At 44.7% G+C, this 15,064-nt stretch overlaps 1 protein-coding gene across 2 annotated transcripts in view; it reads right to left on the bottom strand.

Moving 5' to 3' along the window:
- cmtm6 (CKLF-like MARVEL transmembrane domain containing 6) overlaps positions 1-7,009 on the bottom strand; it is a 109,217-nt gene extending 102,208 nt beyond the window's left edge. The window contains exons 1-2 of one of the 2 annotated variants that reach the window (XM_068012129.1): positions 6,900-7,009; positions 6,236-6,710 (exon numbers count right to left, since the gene is read on the bottom strand). In XM_068012129.1, coding sequence (XP_067868230.1) covers positions 6,236-6,382 — 147 coding nt within the window. In that variant the 5' untranslated portion in view covers positions 6,383-6,710; positions 6,900-7,009. Of the gene's footprint in view, positions 1-6,235; positions 6,711-6,798; positions 6,879-6,899 lie in introns of those variants that run through there. The other variant, XM_068012139.1, reaches the window with a different exon arrangement.
- Positions 7,010-15,064: the final 8,055 nt, after the last annotated feature.

Raw genomic sequence — 15,064 nt, 5'->3', positions numbered from 1 at the left:
ATAAGCAAGAAAGCCTCCTGCTTATTACCACCAATTCTACTGCCCTCCCTCAGCTGATGAATCAGTGCTCCTCCATGAAGAAGCACTGAGTCTCAAAAGGCTCAGGATATACTCTGGGTGGGGAACTTCAACATCCATCACCAAGAGTGGCTCGAGAACACCACTACTGACCATGCTGGCTGAGTCCTGAAGAATGTATCTGCCAGACTGGCAATTGGTGAGAGAACCAATAAGAAGGAAAAACCTACTTGACCATGTCCTCATCAACCTACCTGTAGCAGATGCATTTGTCCGTGACAGTATTGTTAGGAGTGACCATCACACAGTCCCTGTGGAGACCAAGTCCCATCTCCACATTGAGGATACCCTCCATCGTGTTGTGTGGTACTACCACGGTGCTAAATGGGATAGATTCAGAACAGATCGAACAGCTCAAAACTGGGCATTCATGAGGTGCTGTGGGTCATCAGAAGCAGAATTGTATGCAAACACAATCTGTAACCTCATGGCACAGCATATCCCTAACTCAACCATTACCATCAAGCCAGGGTATCAACACTGGTTCAGTGAGTGTAGGAGAGGATGCTAGGAGCAGCACCAGGCATATCTAAAAATGAGGTGCCAACCTAGTGGAGCTACAACACAGGGTAGTGTGTGTGCTAATCAGCAGAAGCAGTGTGCTGTAGACAGAGCTAAGTGATCCCACAACCAACAGATCAGATCAAAGCTCTGCAGTCCTGCCACACCCAGTCATGAATGGTAGCGGACAATTAAACAGCTAATCAGAGGAAGAGGCTCCATAAATATCCCCATTCTCAATGATAGCAGTGCCTAGCGTCTCAGTGCAAAAGACAAGGCACCTGCATCCACCTTCAGCCAGAAGTGCCGAGTGGATGATCCATTTTGGCCTCCTCCTGAGGTCACCACCATCATAGACGCCAGTCTTCAGCCAATTTGATATCAAAAAACAACTGAAAGTACCAGATACAGCAAAGCCATGGGCCCTGACATTATCCTGACAGTAGTACTTAAGTTACACCCTTAGCTAAGCAGTTCCAGTACAGCTACAGCACTGGCATCCACCAGACAACGTGGAAACTGCCCAGGTATGTCCTGTTTCCAAAAGGCAAACAAATCTAATCCAGCCAATTACTGCCCCAAATCAGTCTGCCCTCGATCAGCAAAGTGATGGAAAGTGTCATTGACAGTGATATCAAGCAACACCAATAACCTGTGCAGAGATGCTCAGTTTGGGTTTCACCAGGACCACTTGTCTCCAGACCTCATTACAGCATTGGTCCAAACATGAACAAAAGAGTTGAATTCCAGAGGTGAGGCGAGAGTGACTGCCCTTGACATCAAAGCAGCATTTGACTGAATGTGGCATCAAGGAGTCTTAAAAAAATTGAAGTCAATGGGAATCGGGGGAACAATTCTTCACTGGTGGGAGTTATAACTAGCACAAAGGAAGAGGATTGTGGTCGTTGGAGGCCAATCATCTCAACCCAGGACATCGCTGCAGAAGTTCCGCAGGGTAGTGTCCCAAGCTAAATTCAGCTGCTTCATCAATGACCTTCCCTTCAACATCAGGTCAGAAGTGGGATGTTCACTGGTGATTGTACTATGTTCAGCACCATTCACAACTCCTCAGATACTGAGACAGTCAGTGTCCTCAAGCAGCAAGTAAAGAGTGTGATGGAATACTCTCCACATGCCTGGATGAGTGCAGCTCTAACACTAAAGAAGCTCAACAACATCCAGGATAAAGCAGCCCGCTTAATTGATGCTCCATCCACCACCTTCAACATTCACTCCCTCCACCTCCTGTACACAGTGGCAGTGTGCACCATCTACAAGATGCACTGCAGCAACTCATCAAGCCTCCTTTGATAGCACGTTCCAACCCCTCGACCACCTAGAAGGACAAGGACAGCAGATGCATGGGAACATGACCACCTGCAAGTTCCCCTCCAAGTCACACACCATCCTGACTTGGAACTATATCGCCGTTCCTTCACTGTTGCTGGGTCAAAATCCTGGAATTCCCTCCCTAACAGCACTGTGGGTGTACTGACACCACATGGACTGCAGCAGTTCAAGGCGGCGGCTTACCACCACCTTCTCATGTGAAATTAGGGATGGATAATAAATGCTGGCCTTGCTAGCGATGCCCACACCCCATGAACAAAGGAAAAAATAAATTGTCTCTAACCTCTTATGCCCATCAATAATAAAGAAGCAATTCTCTCAATAAATACTGACTAGCATTAAACATAATCTCTTACTCATACATCTGTTAATTCTATATGGGAATATGTAAAACAACAATGTCAATTTCCCAATTTTATGCTAACATTCTTAAGCAATTGAAGCAAAAACACATTGCTCGATTGTCAAAGGAAATATTACTTGTATCAGAGATATCTAGATCAGAATTTTCGTTTCACTAAAGTTCTGATCATAATGACCAAATTGTAAACCCTGCTCTTTAATATGAATAAGAATAGAAAATATTTAAAAGGAACATTCCAGGATGAGAATAATTCCCTGTATCTTATTCACAGGTGTTACTCTCCTGTTACAATGCTCACAAAGAATGGAAGCAGTGAGATATACTTGGCACTAGCAATATAGGTCAGCACAGTGAGCACACACACGCACAGATGGATCAAAGTTTACCTGGCTACAGAGACTGAAAAGGCCGGAAATGAAATAACCTGCTCTCTCAGGTGGATGTAAAAGATTCCGTGGCACTATTTCGAAGGAGAGCAGGGAAGTTCTTCCTGGTGTTCTGGCTAATATTTATCCCTCAACCAACATCACTAAAATATACTTTGGTCACCATCTTTTTACTGTTTGTGGGACCATTTAGTGTGCAAATTAGCTGTTCCACTTCCTACATTACAACAGTGATGATACCTAAAAAGTACTTCACTCGCTGTAAAGCATCCTGAGGCTGCAGAAGGTGCTTTATAAATGCAAGTCCTTTTTTCTTTGCCTGTTCCACAAAGCAGAATACGGAGCTGAGCAACAAGCACCCCATAAATAAGATTCATTCTAAAAAGACATAGGACAATTTTTTTTAATGTCACTAATTATTGATTAAGCTTACCCATCCAGTTGCAACCTCCTGCAATAAAATGTATATAACTGCCTAGATATAAAAACATCAGCCGTGATCTTCCAGTGGATTATGCTGGGGAGCCTAGGGGAACTATTATAAAATGTTGTATATTACACAAGATATTTACATAAGTGAGGAAAACATTATGCACTCATGTACTATTTATTTTTGATCATTACATCAATTAGATCTTCTTCACAACAGTGGAGCTGACTAGCCATTGCACTGCTACTGCTATTATATAACCGTTGTGGGGTTAAATTTCTTTAAATTTAATTTTGGGCGGCACAGTGGCGCAGTGGTTAGCACCACAGTCTCACAGCTCCAGCGACCCGAGTTCAATTCTGGGTACTGCCTGTGTGGAGTTTGCATGTTCTCCCTGTGTCTGCGTGGGTTTCCTCCAGGTGCTCCGGTTTCCTCCCACATGCCAAAGACTTGCAGGTTGATAGGTAAATTGGCCATTATTAATTGCCCCTAGTTTAGGTAGGTGGGAGGGAAATATAGGGACAGGTGGGGATGTGGTAGGAATATGGAATTAGTGTAGGATTAGTATAATTGGGTGGTTGATGGTCGGCACAGACTCGGTGGGCTGAAGGGCCTGTTTCAGTGCTGTATCTCTAAACTAAACTAAATTAAAATTCTCTATTTATTACAATTACGGTATGCTAACACTCCCCAGTATAAACTCACATTTGTCTCTCTGGAGAGATAAATTGCCTGTTTTGACAAATCCTCTCAGTGAATATGAAATCTCTCTACCCCTCTCATTTTCTTCCTTTCCTGTCTGGAAGGTGGGGGCTCATGCTGGGGTATTGAATCATGCATATCAGCAGCCCTGAGTGACCTCATCCAAGTTACCAGGTTACTCACAAGGGAAGGGGTGGGGAAATCATAATCAAGCTCTCAACTGACATTAACATGTGAACTGTAGGATGACTATTCCTATCCTTAATCTCTATAAACTGAAACCAATTACTGTTTTCACTGTTTTCCCAGACAAATAAACTAGCTCCGCAACAATCAAGGATCACATATAAAAGCTTCCCAACCTGTACATCTCAGTACCACAACATACAGTCACTTACATATTTACAAGTCACTTACATTACAAGACATCGAAATGGCTTTCTGAATGTTATTTTTAAATAGAAGTCCTAGTATTACTTTATATAGAGTTCACTTACTCAATGCCAAGAGAAATATTTGAATACCAGTATAAAAATTGCTTTTAGGTATCTTACTAAATAACTATAATGTTCAAGGCAGTCTAGTTTTCGCAGACTGCACTGTCTGTGCCATAGTTAATAGTTCATCTTCTGACTTTCCTCCCTCTCAAATAATAGTTCCCCTAGGCTCCATTTTTTACTGTCAGTTTAGCAGTAGCCTGTGCTATGCTGCCGAATGCAAGGAGCCAGTTTGACTTGTCACTGTGGACTGAAGATTTTCATATTGGCCTCCAATGTGCCAAAAGAAAGAGAGCAGCATAGGATGATGATTGCAAGTCAGGGAAATCAGCACATGGTGGTTATTGTATTGGTACTCTTCTGAGATTGACAGCAAAAGTAAAAGAAATATAATTAATTCTTTCCCAAGGTCTTAAAGCAGTAGAACTCTTCATCTTCACTTCTCTGCACAATGTACAGCCCAATTTAGAGGCATCCAGCTAGGGGTGCCAATCCACGAGGATTGCCCTGAAGTCTCCAGGAATTGCAGATTAATTTCCAGGACATTGTACTCCAGGAGCAAAATCATAGGAACATTAAAAGAAAGTATTTTTTTTCATTTAACACTTTCATTTATTACTAATAGAAATATTGGAAATAGAGGGCTCTGTGATGATATATGGCTGTTGGAGGTCTTGTGATGAAACAATAAACGGGAGGACATTGAGGGGGGTAGAAGTAGTTAGAGACCTTGGAGTGCATGTTCACAGGTCCCTGAAGGTGGCAGGACAGGTAGATAAAGTGGCGAAGGCATATGGAATGCTTTCCTTTATTAACCAACGTATTGAATACAAAAGCAGGGATGTAATGCTGGAACTGTATAAAACACTGGTTAGGTCACAGCTGGAGTATTGCGTACAGTTCTGGTCATCACATTACAGGAAGGACATAATTGCTCTGGAGTACAGAGGAGATTTACAAGAATGTTGCCAAGGCTTGAAAGTTGCAGCTATGAGGAAAGATTGGATCGGCTAGGGTTGTTTTCCTTCGAACAGAGGAGGCTTAGGGATGACTTAATTGAGGTGTACAAAATTATGAGGGGCCTAGATAGAGTAGACAGGAAGGACCTGTTTCCCCTAGCGGAGAGGTCATTTACCGGGGGGGGGGGGGCACAGATTGAAGTTGATTGGTAGAAAGATTAGAGAGGACATGAGGAAAAGCTTTTTCACCCAGAGGGTGGAGAGTGTCTGGAATTTACTGCCCGGATCAGTGGTGGAGGCAGAAACCCTTAACTCATTTAAAAGGTACCTGGACCTGCACCTGAAGTGCATGTAACCAGGCGCTGGAAGGTGGGATTAGATTGGGCGGCTAGTTTTTCAGCAGCGCAGACACTATGGGCTGAATGGCCTCTTTCTGTACCATAACTTTTCTATGGTTCTACCCTTGGACTCTGTCAAGAATCTGTCTACCTCTGCCTTAAAAACATTCAATGGCCCTGCCTTCACCGCTCTCCAGGGAAGAGTTCCACACACTCATGACCCTCAGAAAACATTTCTCCTTATTTCTGTCTTAAAAGGGAGATCCCTCATTGTTAAACTGTCCCACAAGGGCAAACATCCTTTCAATAACCACCCTGTCAAGTCCCCTCAGGATCTTATATGTTTCAATTAGATCACCTCTCATTCTTCTAAACTCCATTGAATACAGACCCATAAGATAACCCACTCATCCCAATATGTCTTCTCATACACGTTTCTGCATTTAAACAAAAGTATTGTTGTTCCATTTGGGTGAAACCTTACCTGTGAATTCACTTCAGCCCCTGACGGTAACTGATTTTAAAACACTGGCTCTTAACCAGTCTTGCGAAACAAGCCCTAAACTAATTCTCCCATCAAGGTGAGACAGAGAGACAGGAAGCACACACTGTCCAACACCAAAAACTCACCACTTCCAGCACCTTCAGGATCCCTCTATGAGTGCACAGGTGGGTGAGATTACAGCAGGAGCCGGTGTCCTGGATGGGTTCAGTGGTTGCTTTGTAAACCTCGTCCGGTTCCGTGGCTCCGTTCCCGTGTCCCTGTGAATGCGGCATTCTGTCGCTGACTTATTTAACACTCCGGCAATCACCTACCCTGCAAAATAACCCCCCAAAACAGTCGCCCAACTTTGGGTTTAAAAAAAACCTCGAAACCGAAACTGTACCGAATCCCCCGGGAATTGGGTCTTCAGGCAACTGATCGGGTTTCGGTTTTTTTTCCAGAAGTATTTGTGGACGATTACACCGCCAAAAAATATTCCGCCAATAAATATCCAGTCGACAGCTTTTGCGCCTTTCCTTCCGACGTTTCTTCTCAACTCAAGGGGCGCAAAGTTCCACCTATCATTCCTCGCATTTGATCGTCTGGAGGAAAAAAACAAATCTGCGAACAGGAAAAGGGAGATGTTAGTTAGGCGACGCGGTGAATCCGGATCCAACCCGCCCTGGTTAACCAGATGCCGCCAACTAACCTTCCCGGAGCGGCCCAGCCCGGCCCACACCCTTGCACACAATCCCAGCCCCAGACTGCTGCCCGACCGACCCTAGCACTCCCCGCTATCTGTCCACTCACCGGGCAGCTGCAGCCCTGGCCGGCTCTTTCCCCTGTAGCTGGGGTAAACGTGTCCGCCTCTCCCTCTCACAACCGCTTCACTTCCTTGTTTCAGTTTCGTCAACAAGAAAGGCCAACCTCCGCTGGGACTTTCCGCTCCCTCCCATTTCACAGCTCATGCAAATTGGCCCTTAATTTACCAGGATGAGACAGGTTCACATGTGTGGCTGCGGGAGATTCTGCTGAGGCAAATGGAAAATGATCTGTGTGCGAATTTCTCTCTCGCGTTTAGCAAGTTGGAGATTTGCAGGGACAAGAACAAGAAACGCTGGAAATATTCACGTCTGCCAACATCTGTAGAGCGAGAAATAGTTAACTTTTCAGGTTTGTGACCTTTCATCGCAACTGGGAAAAGTTAGAAATGTAATAAGTTTCGAGAAGTGATAGGTTGGAGGACAGACGAGATTAAATGACATAAATAAAATAAAACAAAGTCAAAGGGACTGGTAATAGGACAAGTAAAGAAACAAAAGATTTGTGGTGTGAATGGCAGAATAGCAGCCATCTGATAAACTGATCGAGAAAGGGAGAATAGAATATGAATGTAAACTAGCAAAAAACATAAAAACGTACTGTTAAAGCTTCTATTGGTGCGTAAAAAGGAAACTTTTGGCTAAGACAAATGTAGGTCCATTACAGGCAGAGTCCGGAGAATTTATAATGATTAGAGAAATGGCAGAGAAGCTAAATGATTACTTTGTGTCCCTCCCAGATTTAGAGATCCAAGGGACTAGGGAGAATGAGGAATTGAAGGAAATTAGTATTAGTGAGAAGGTTGTATTGGAGAAATTAATGGGGCTGAAAGTTGATAAATCCCCAGGACTTGATATTCTACATTCCAGAGTATTGAAAGAGCTATGGAGATAATGGATGGATTGGTGATCATCTTCCAAAATGCTATAGATTCTGCAGATTGGAAGGTTGCAAATGTAACCCCACTATTTAAGAAGGGAGGGAGAGAAAAAACAGGGAACTACAGACCTCCTACCCTTACATCAGTAGTAGGGAAAATGCTAGAATCTATTCTAAAGGATGTGAGAAATGGACATTTGGATAATAATGATCTGAGTGGGCATAGTCAACATGGATTTATGAATGGGAAATCATGTTTGACAAGCCTGTTGGAGTTTTTTGAGGATGTTACTAACAGAATTGATAAAGGTGAGTCGGTGGACATGGTATACTTGGATTTTCAGAAGGCTTTTGATAAAGTCCCCCACAGGAGGTTGGTTAGCAAAATTAAAGCACATGGGATAGGAGGTAATATACTGGCATGGATTAAGGATTGGTTAACAGGCAGAAAACAGAGAGTAGGAATAAATGGGTCATTCTCATGTTGGCAGGCTGTGACTAGAGGGGTACCGCAAGGATCAGTACTTGGGCCCCAGCTGTTCACAATATATAACAATGATTTGGATGTGGGGACCAAATGTAATATTTCCAAGTTCACAGATGACACAAAACTAGGTGGGAATGTGTGTTGTGAGGGAGATGCAAAGTGGCTTCAAGGGGATTTGGATAGACTTAATGAGTGGGCAAGAACATGGCAGATGGAATATAATGTGGAAAAATGTGAGGTTATCCACTTTGGTAGGAGGAACAGTATGCAGAGTATTTCTTAAATGGTAGGAGATTAGAAAGTGTAGATATACAAAGGGACCTGGGTGTCCTCATCAATAAGTCCCTGAAAGCTAACATGCAGGTGCAGCAAGCAATTAGGAAGGCTAATGGTATGTTAGCCTTTATTGCAAGAGGATTTGAGTACAGGAGTAGTGAAATCTTGCTTCAATTGTATAGATCCTTGGTTAGACTGCACCTGGAGTACTGTGTGCAGTTTTGGTCCCCTTACCTTAGAAGGATATTATTGCCATAGAGGGAGAGCAACGAAGGTTCACCAGACATGTTCCCGGGATGGTGGGATTGTCCTGTGAAGAGAGATTGGGGAATTTGGGCCTGTATTCTCGAGAGTTTTGAAGAGTAAGAGGTGATATCATTGAAACCTACAAAATACTAAAAGGGATAGACAGGGTAGATGCAGGTGAGATGTTTCCCCTGTTTGGGGAGTCTAGAACCAGGGGACACAATTTCAAAATAAGGGGGAAGCCACTTAGGACAGAGATGAGGAGAAATTTCTTTACTCATAGGTGTTGTGAATCTTTGGAATTCTCTACCCCAGAGGACTGTGGAAGCTCAGCCATTGAGTATGTTTAAAGTAGAGATTGACAGATTTCTAAATACCAATGACATAAAGGGATATGGGGATAGTGTGGGGAAAAAGGCATTGAAGTGGATGATCAGCCATGATCATATTGAATGGCAGAGCAGGCTCGATGGGCTGAATGGCCTACTCCTGTTCCTATGAACGCAAAGTAAAGGGATTAAGAAAGAAACAAGAGAGGAAGAGCAAAGGAACCAGCGAAAAAAGCACAAAAAAAAAAAAAATGGAGGCAGAGGCTATGATCTAAAATTATTGAACTCAACGTTAAGTTTAGAAAACCGTAAAGTGCCCAGTCGAAAGATAAGATGCTGTTCCTCGACTTTGCATTGAGCTTCATTGGACCTTCTGCCACCTCCAGCATGATGCCACCATCAAACACTTCTTCCCCTTCCCTTCCCTTTCAGCATTCCGAAGGAACTGTTCCCTCCGCGACAACCTGATCCACTCCTCACCCCCAACACCTCTCCGCTTTCTTACAGCACCATTCCATTCAAACGCAGGAGATGCAACAGCTGCCCTTTTATCTCCTCCTTTCTCACCATCCAGGGTCCCAAACACTCCTTCCAAGTGAAATAGTAATTTACTTGTACTTCTTTCAATTTATTACACTGTATTTGCTGCTCACAATATGGTTTCCTCTACACTGGGGAGATCAAACGCAGACTGGGTGATCACTTTGCGGAACACCTCCATTCCATCTGCAATCATGACCCCGAGCTTCCTGTCGCTTGTCATTTCAAGTCTTTCCTGTTCCCAGTCTGACCTTTCTGTCCTTGGCCTGCTGCAGTGTTCCAATGAAACTCAACATAAGCTCAAGGAACAGCACCTCATCTTTCAATTGGGCACTTTACAGCCTTCCGGACTCAACATTGAGTTCAATAATTTTAGATCGTAACCTCTGACCCCATTTTTTTCCTTTTAATTTGCTGGTTCATTTTATCCTTTTACTAGATTCTACCTCCACCTCTTCCCCCATTCTACCGGGCAGCCTGGAGGGCACCTAAACCTGCCTGGAGCGCTGGACCCCAGGTCTGCCAGCAGGAGGCTGCCTCTAGGCAGTTAAACTGGTCCCCGCTGCTTGCGGGGACCTGGAGGCCGACTGGAAAATCCCAGTTGACCTCCCTCAATTGACTATAAGTGGCCGTTAATTAGTTTGATTGGCTACCTGCTGTGCACAGGCAGTAGCTCTGCCGCACTGCGCACCCCCCAACAAAATCTCGCCTCCAGGAAAATGGCCCAGGGATGGGATGGAGCCAGGGAACAGACACGAAAGCCTGGAGCACTATTTTTCATATCCGCCCGCCTCATTCCCGGCCCCAGCAGGGGCTCAAAATCCAGTCCATAGAACCTTACCTGGAACTCGCTGCCCATAAGGGTGGTGGATGTGGGGACAAGCAATCACTTCAAAAGGAAATTGGATGTCTACTTGAAGGAAATAAACTTGCAGGGCTACAGGGATCAAGCAGGGGAGTGGGAATGGCTCGATTGCACCACGGAGAGCCAGCATGGACTCGATGGGCTGAATGGCCTCCTTCTGTGCCGTAAATGACTATGACTCCATGACTCCTACAGCAAAGTAAGTGGTTATTCGGCCCATCGTGCCTGTGTGCTCGCTCTTTGAAAGTGCAGTTGTGTTTAGTTCCCGTTTTTTGTTTGTAGCCCCGTAAGTACCTGTTGATTTCTCTTTTAAATTATCTATAGAATCAGATACCACCATTTCTTCAGATAGAGCATTCTAGATCCCAACAACTCTAAGTGAAAAAATTTCTCCTCATCTCCCCTCTTGATCTTTTATCAATGATTTCGAATCTATTACCTTTAGTTATTGACTCACTCGCCAGAAAGTATCATTTTTTTCTATATACTTTATCAAAACTTCTCATCATCTTGAAAACCTCTTAGGTCCTCTTCGGTCTTCATTCTTCTTAACCTTTTCTGTTCCAAGGAGAACAATCCTAACTTTTGCAACCTCTCCTCATAAATGAAGTCCCTCGTCCCTGGTAACATCCTGGTAAACCACCTCTGTACATTTTCCAAGGTCTTTACATCAGGATGTAATGGTACCCTGAAGTATGGTACCCAGAATTGTTCATAATACTCCAGCTGAGGCCTAACAGTGACTTATAAAGTTCTTGCATGATATCTTTGCTTTTATATTCTATGCTTCTATTTATAAACCCAAGTAACCCATCTGCGTTTTTAACAACCATAGCAATTTGCCATGCCATATTTAAGAATTTGTGCATATAGACACCAAGGTTTCCCTGCTCATCTACACTTTTCAAAATTGTTCCACTTTCCACTTATAGTATATTGTCTTTCCATATTAGTCCTCCCAAAGTGCATGGCTTCACACTTTTTCACATTGAACTCCATCTGCTATGCTTCTATCCATTTCACCATCCTGTCCATGCCATCCTGAAGCCTATAACCATCCTCATCACTAACTACTACTTTGACAGGTTTTGTATCATCTGCAAGCTTTATAATGCTGCTCCCTACATGCGAGTCTAACTGGGTTACAGAAGTTGAAAAGAGTAATGGACTCAAAACTGATGCTAGGCACTGCCAACCACCTCTCAATCTGAAATACATCCAGCCAGCACCACCCTTTGCTTCCTGTCACTGAGCCAAATTTGTATCCATACCTTCACCTTACCTTAATTCCATCTTAATAAGCCTCCTGTGTGGCAATTTGTTAAACGCCTTCAGAAAGTCCGTATATATAAGATCAGCTATTTAAATTTCCCAACAGAATGCCCTTCCACCCTGTTCCATGACCTCACTGGCTGCTGCTGTTAAAGCTTTAGGCTCACCTGACTATCGCCACAGAGAGCCGCAACCGCGTGAAGCACAGTCAGGAGGGAGCTGGAGAGTTGGCAGTCGGGAGGCTTGGGAACTGTGGGGGTACATTCAGGGGTGTCTCTGAACTTGTCAGCATTCTGAAATTGGAGAGGGGGCTTTGAAATCAGGGGCTTGAGAGTGGGGGGGGTGGGTGGAAGAGAAGACTGGAGGATCAAGGGCAGATTGGGGAATGGAGATTGGGGGAAGATGGGGACTAAGGAAAGAAAGGTGGCTTGGGGAGAGGGAGACTAGGGAATGGGGTCTCTGGGGGAAGAAATGGGAATGAGAGGTTGTGGGAGAGAGGTGGATGAATTGATGGGGATTGGGGCTCAAGCCAGTGGTTTGGGGATGGGCTAAAGGACCAGCATTTTCTACAAAGCCAGGAGCAGCAAAATGGTGAGTGGGAACAGCACTGAGAGAGGAGCAGCCAGTAAAGGGGTGAGTAACAGCCAGAGACCTTACTATGGGTAAATAGTGAAAGATTATTTCCATTGGTAGGTGAACGGGGAACTAGGGAACAGAAAATAATGATTGTCACTGGAAAAACAAAAGGGGGGGAAGAAAGGAGGAACGTTCTTGAACTGAGGACCAATAGACTTCACCACATGTGGTAATTGAAGTACAGACTAAACATTTCAAAGGGAATGGGATATATATTTTGTAAAGGAGGAATAGAAAAAGATCTTTTGGTGGCAGGGCATGGGGTTACTGGAGAGATCACCAGCACCAGGGCACAAATGCCTTCTCCTGTGCAGTAATTTCTATAATTCTATGAAAAATTTCCTTTATCGAGTCCAAGCTCAGTGAGTTGTTTAGAAATGTTGGTGCTACTCTGATGCTATTTCCTGTGAGATGTTCCCCAAACAAACAACCTGCATGGCCTTTATGTGATCTTTCGGTTTGGTTGAGATAGATCCATGCTGGCCAGTTTTGACATGTGAAGTCCAAAAGTTGTCACCTTCACATGCAACTGGAGTCCAAACCAAACCAAACCCATGGAGATAGTGAGAAAGATCAGGCCAGATTAAAGTAGCATCAACTGGGGAGCCTGACCACAGCTTCTATAGTGCAGGGAAATTCTGGCTACGGTTCCAGGGTAAATTTCAGGTAATAGGATGAATACTAGATTTTTTATTCATTCAGGGGATGTGGGCATCGCTGGCTAGGCAAGCATTCCCTAATTGCCCTTGAGAAGGTGGTGATGAGCTGCCTTCTAGAACCGCTGCAGTCCTTGTGGTGTAGGTACACCAACAGTGCTGTTAGGAAGGGAGTTCAGGATTTTGACCCAGCAATAGTGAAGGAATGGTGATACAGTTCCAAGTCAGGATGGTGTGTGGCTTGGAGGGGAACTTGCAGGTGCTGGTGTTCCTATGCATCTGCTGCCCTTGTCCTTCTCGGTGGTAGAAGTCGCACGTTTGGAAGGTGCTGTCTAAGGAGGCATGGTGAGTTGCTGCAGTGCATCTTGTAGGTGGTACACTGCTGCAACTGTGCATCGGTGGTGGAGGGAGTGAATGTTGAAGGTGGTGGATGGGGTTCCAATCAGGTGGGCTACTTTGTCCTGGATGGTGTTGAGCCTCTTGAGTGTTGTTGGAACTGCACCCATCCAGGCAAGTGGAGAGCATTCCATCACACTCCAGACTTGAGCCTTGTAGATGATGGACAGGCATTGGGGAGACAAAAGGTGAGTTACTCACCGCAGAATTCCCAGCCTCTGACCTGCTTTTGTAGCCTCAGTATTTATGTGGCTGGTCCCGTTCAGTTTCTGGTAAATGGTAACCCCCAGGATGTTGATAGTGGGGGATTCAGCGATGGTAATGCCATTGAACGTTAAGGAGAGATGGTTAGATTCTCTCTTGTTTGAGATGGTCATTGCTTGGCACTTGTGTGGTGCAAATGTTACTTGCCACTTATCAGCCCATGCCTGGATGTTCTCCAGGTCTTGTTGCATATGGACATGGGCTGCTTCAGTATCCGAGGACTCGCGAATGGTGCTGAACATTGTGCAATCATCAGCGAACATCCCCACTTCTGACCTTATGATGGAGGGAAGGTCATTGATGAAGCAGCTGAAGATGGTTGGGCCTAGGCCATTACCCTGAGGAACTCCTGCAGTGATATCCTGGGACTGAGATGATTGACTTCCAACAACCACAACCATCTTCCTTTCTGCCAGGTATGACTCCAACCAGCAGAGAGTTTTACCCCTGATTCCCATTGACTCCAGTTTTGCCATGATTCCTTGATGCCATACTTGGTCAAATGCTGCCTTGATGTCAAGGGCAATCACTCTCACCTCGCCTCTGGAGTCCAGTTCTTTTGTCCATGTTTGGACCATGGCTGTAATGTGGTCAAGAGCTGAGTGGCCCTGGCAGAACCCAAACTGAGCATCAGTAAACACGTTATTGCTGAGCAAGTACCGCTTGATAGTACTGTCAACAACACCTTTCATCACTTTGCTGATGATCAGGAGTAGACTGATAGGGCAGTAATTTGCCACGTTGGACTTGTCCTGCTTTTTGTACACAGGACATACCTGGACAATTTTCCACATTGCCTGGTAGATTGCCAGTGTTGTAACTGTATTGGAACAGCTTGGCTAGGGGCACGGCAAGTTCTGGAGCACAAGTTTTCAGTACTGTTGCCGGAATGTTGTTGTTAGGGCCCATAGCCTTTGCAGTATCCAGCGCCTTCAGCCCTTTCTTGATATCACATGGAGTGAATCGGATAGGCTGAAGACTGGCATCTGAGATGCTGGGGACTTCAGGAGGAGCCTGAGATGGATCATCCACTCGGCACTTCTGGCTGAAGATTGTTGCAAATGCACTTGTCTTATGCACTGATGTGCTGAGCTCCCCCATCGTTGAGGATGGGGATATTTGTGGAGCCTTCTCCTCCTTTCAGTTGTTTACTTGTCCACCACCATTCACAACTGGATGTGGCAGGACTGCAGTTCTAGGTAGGACATTGCGGCATTACACCTAATACTACCAGTTACGTATGGACTATCGTTGACATATTGTATTATCGTTAGTTATGAGGGGAATCTTAGTGTTACATAATTATT

The sequence above is a fragment of the Heterodontus francisci genome, chromosome 2 (genome assembly GCF_036365525.1).
Source record: "Heterodontus francisci isolate sHetFra1 chromosome 2, sHetFra1.hap1, whole genome shotgun sequence".
NCBI lineage: Eukaryota > Metazoa > Chordata > Chondrichthyes > Heterodontiformes > Heterodontidae > Heterodontus > Heterodontus francisci.
This window is presented reverse-complemented; position numbering and strand designations above follow the sequence as displayed.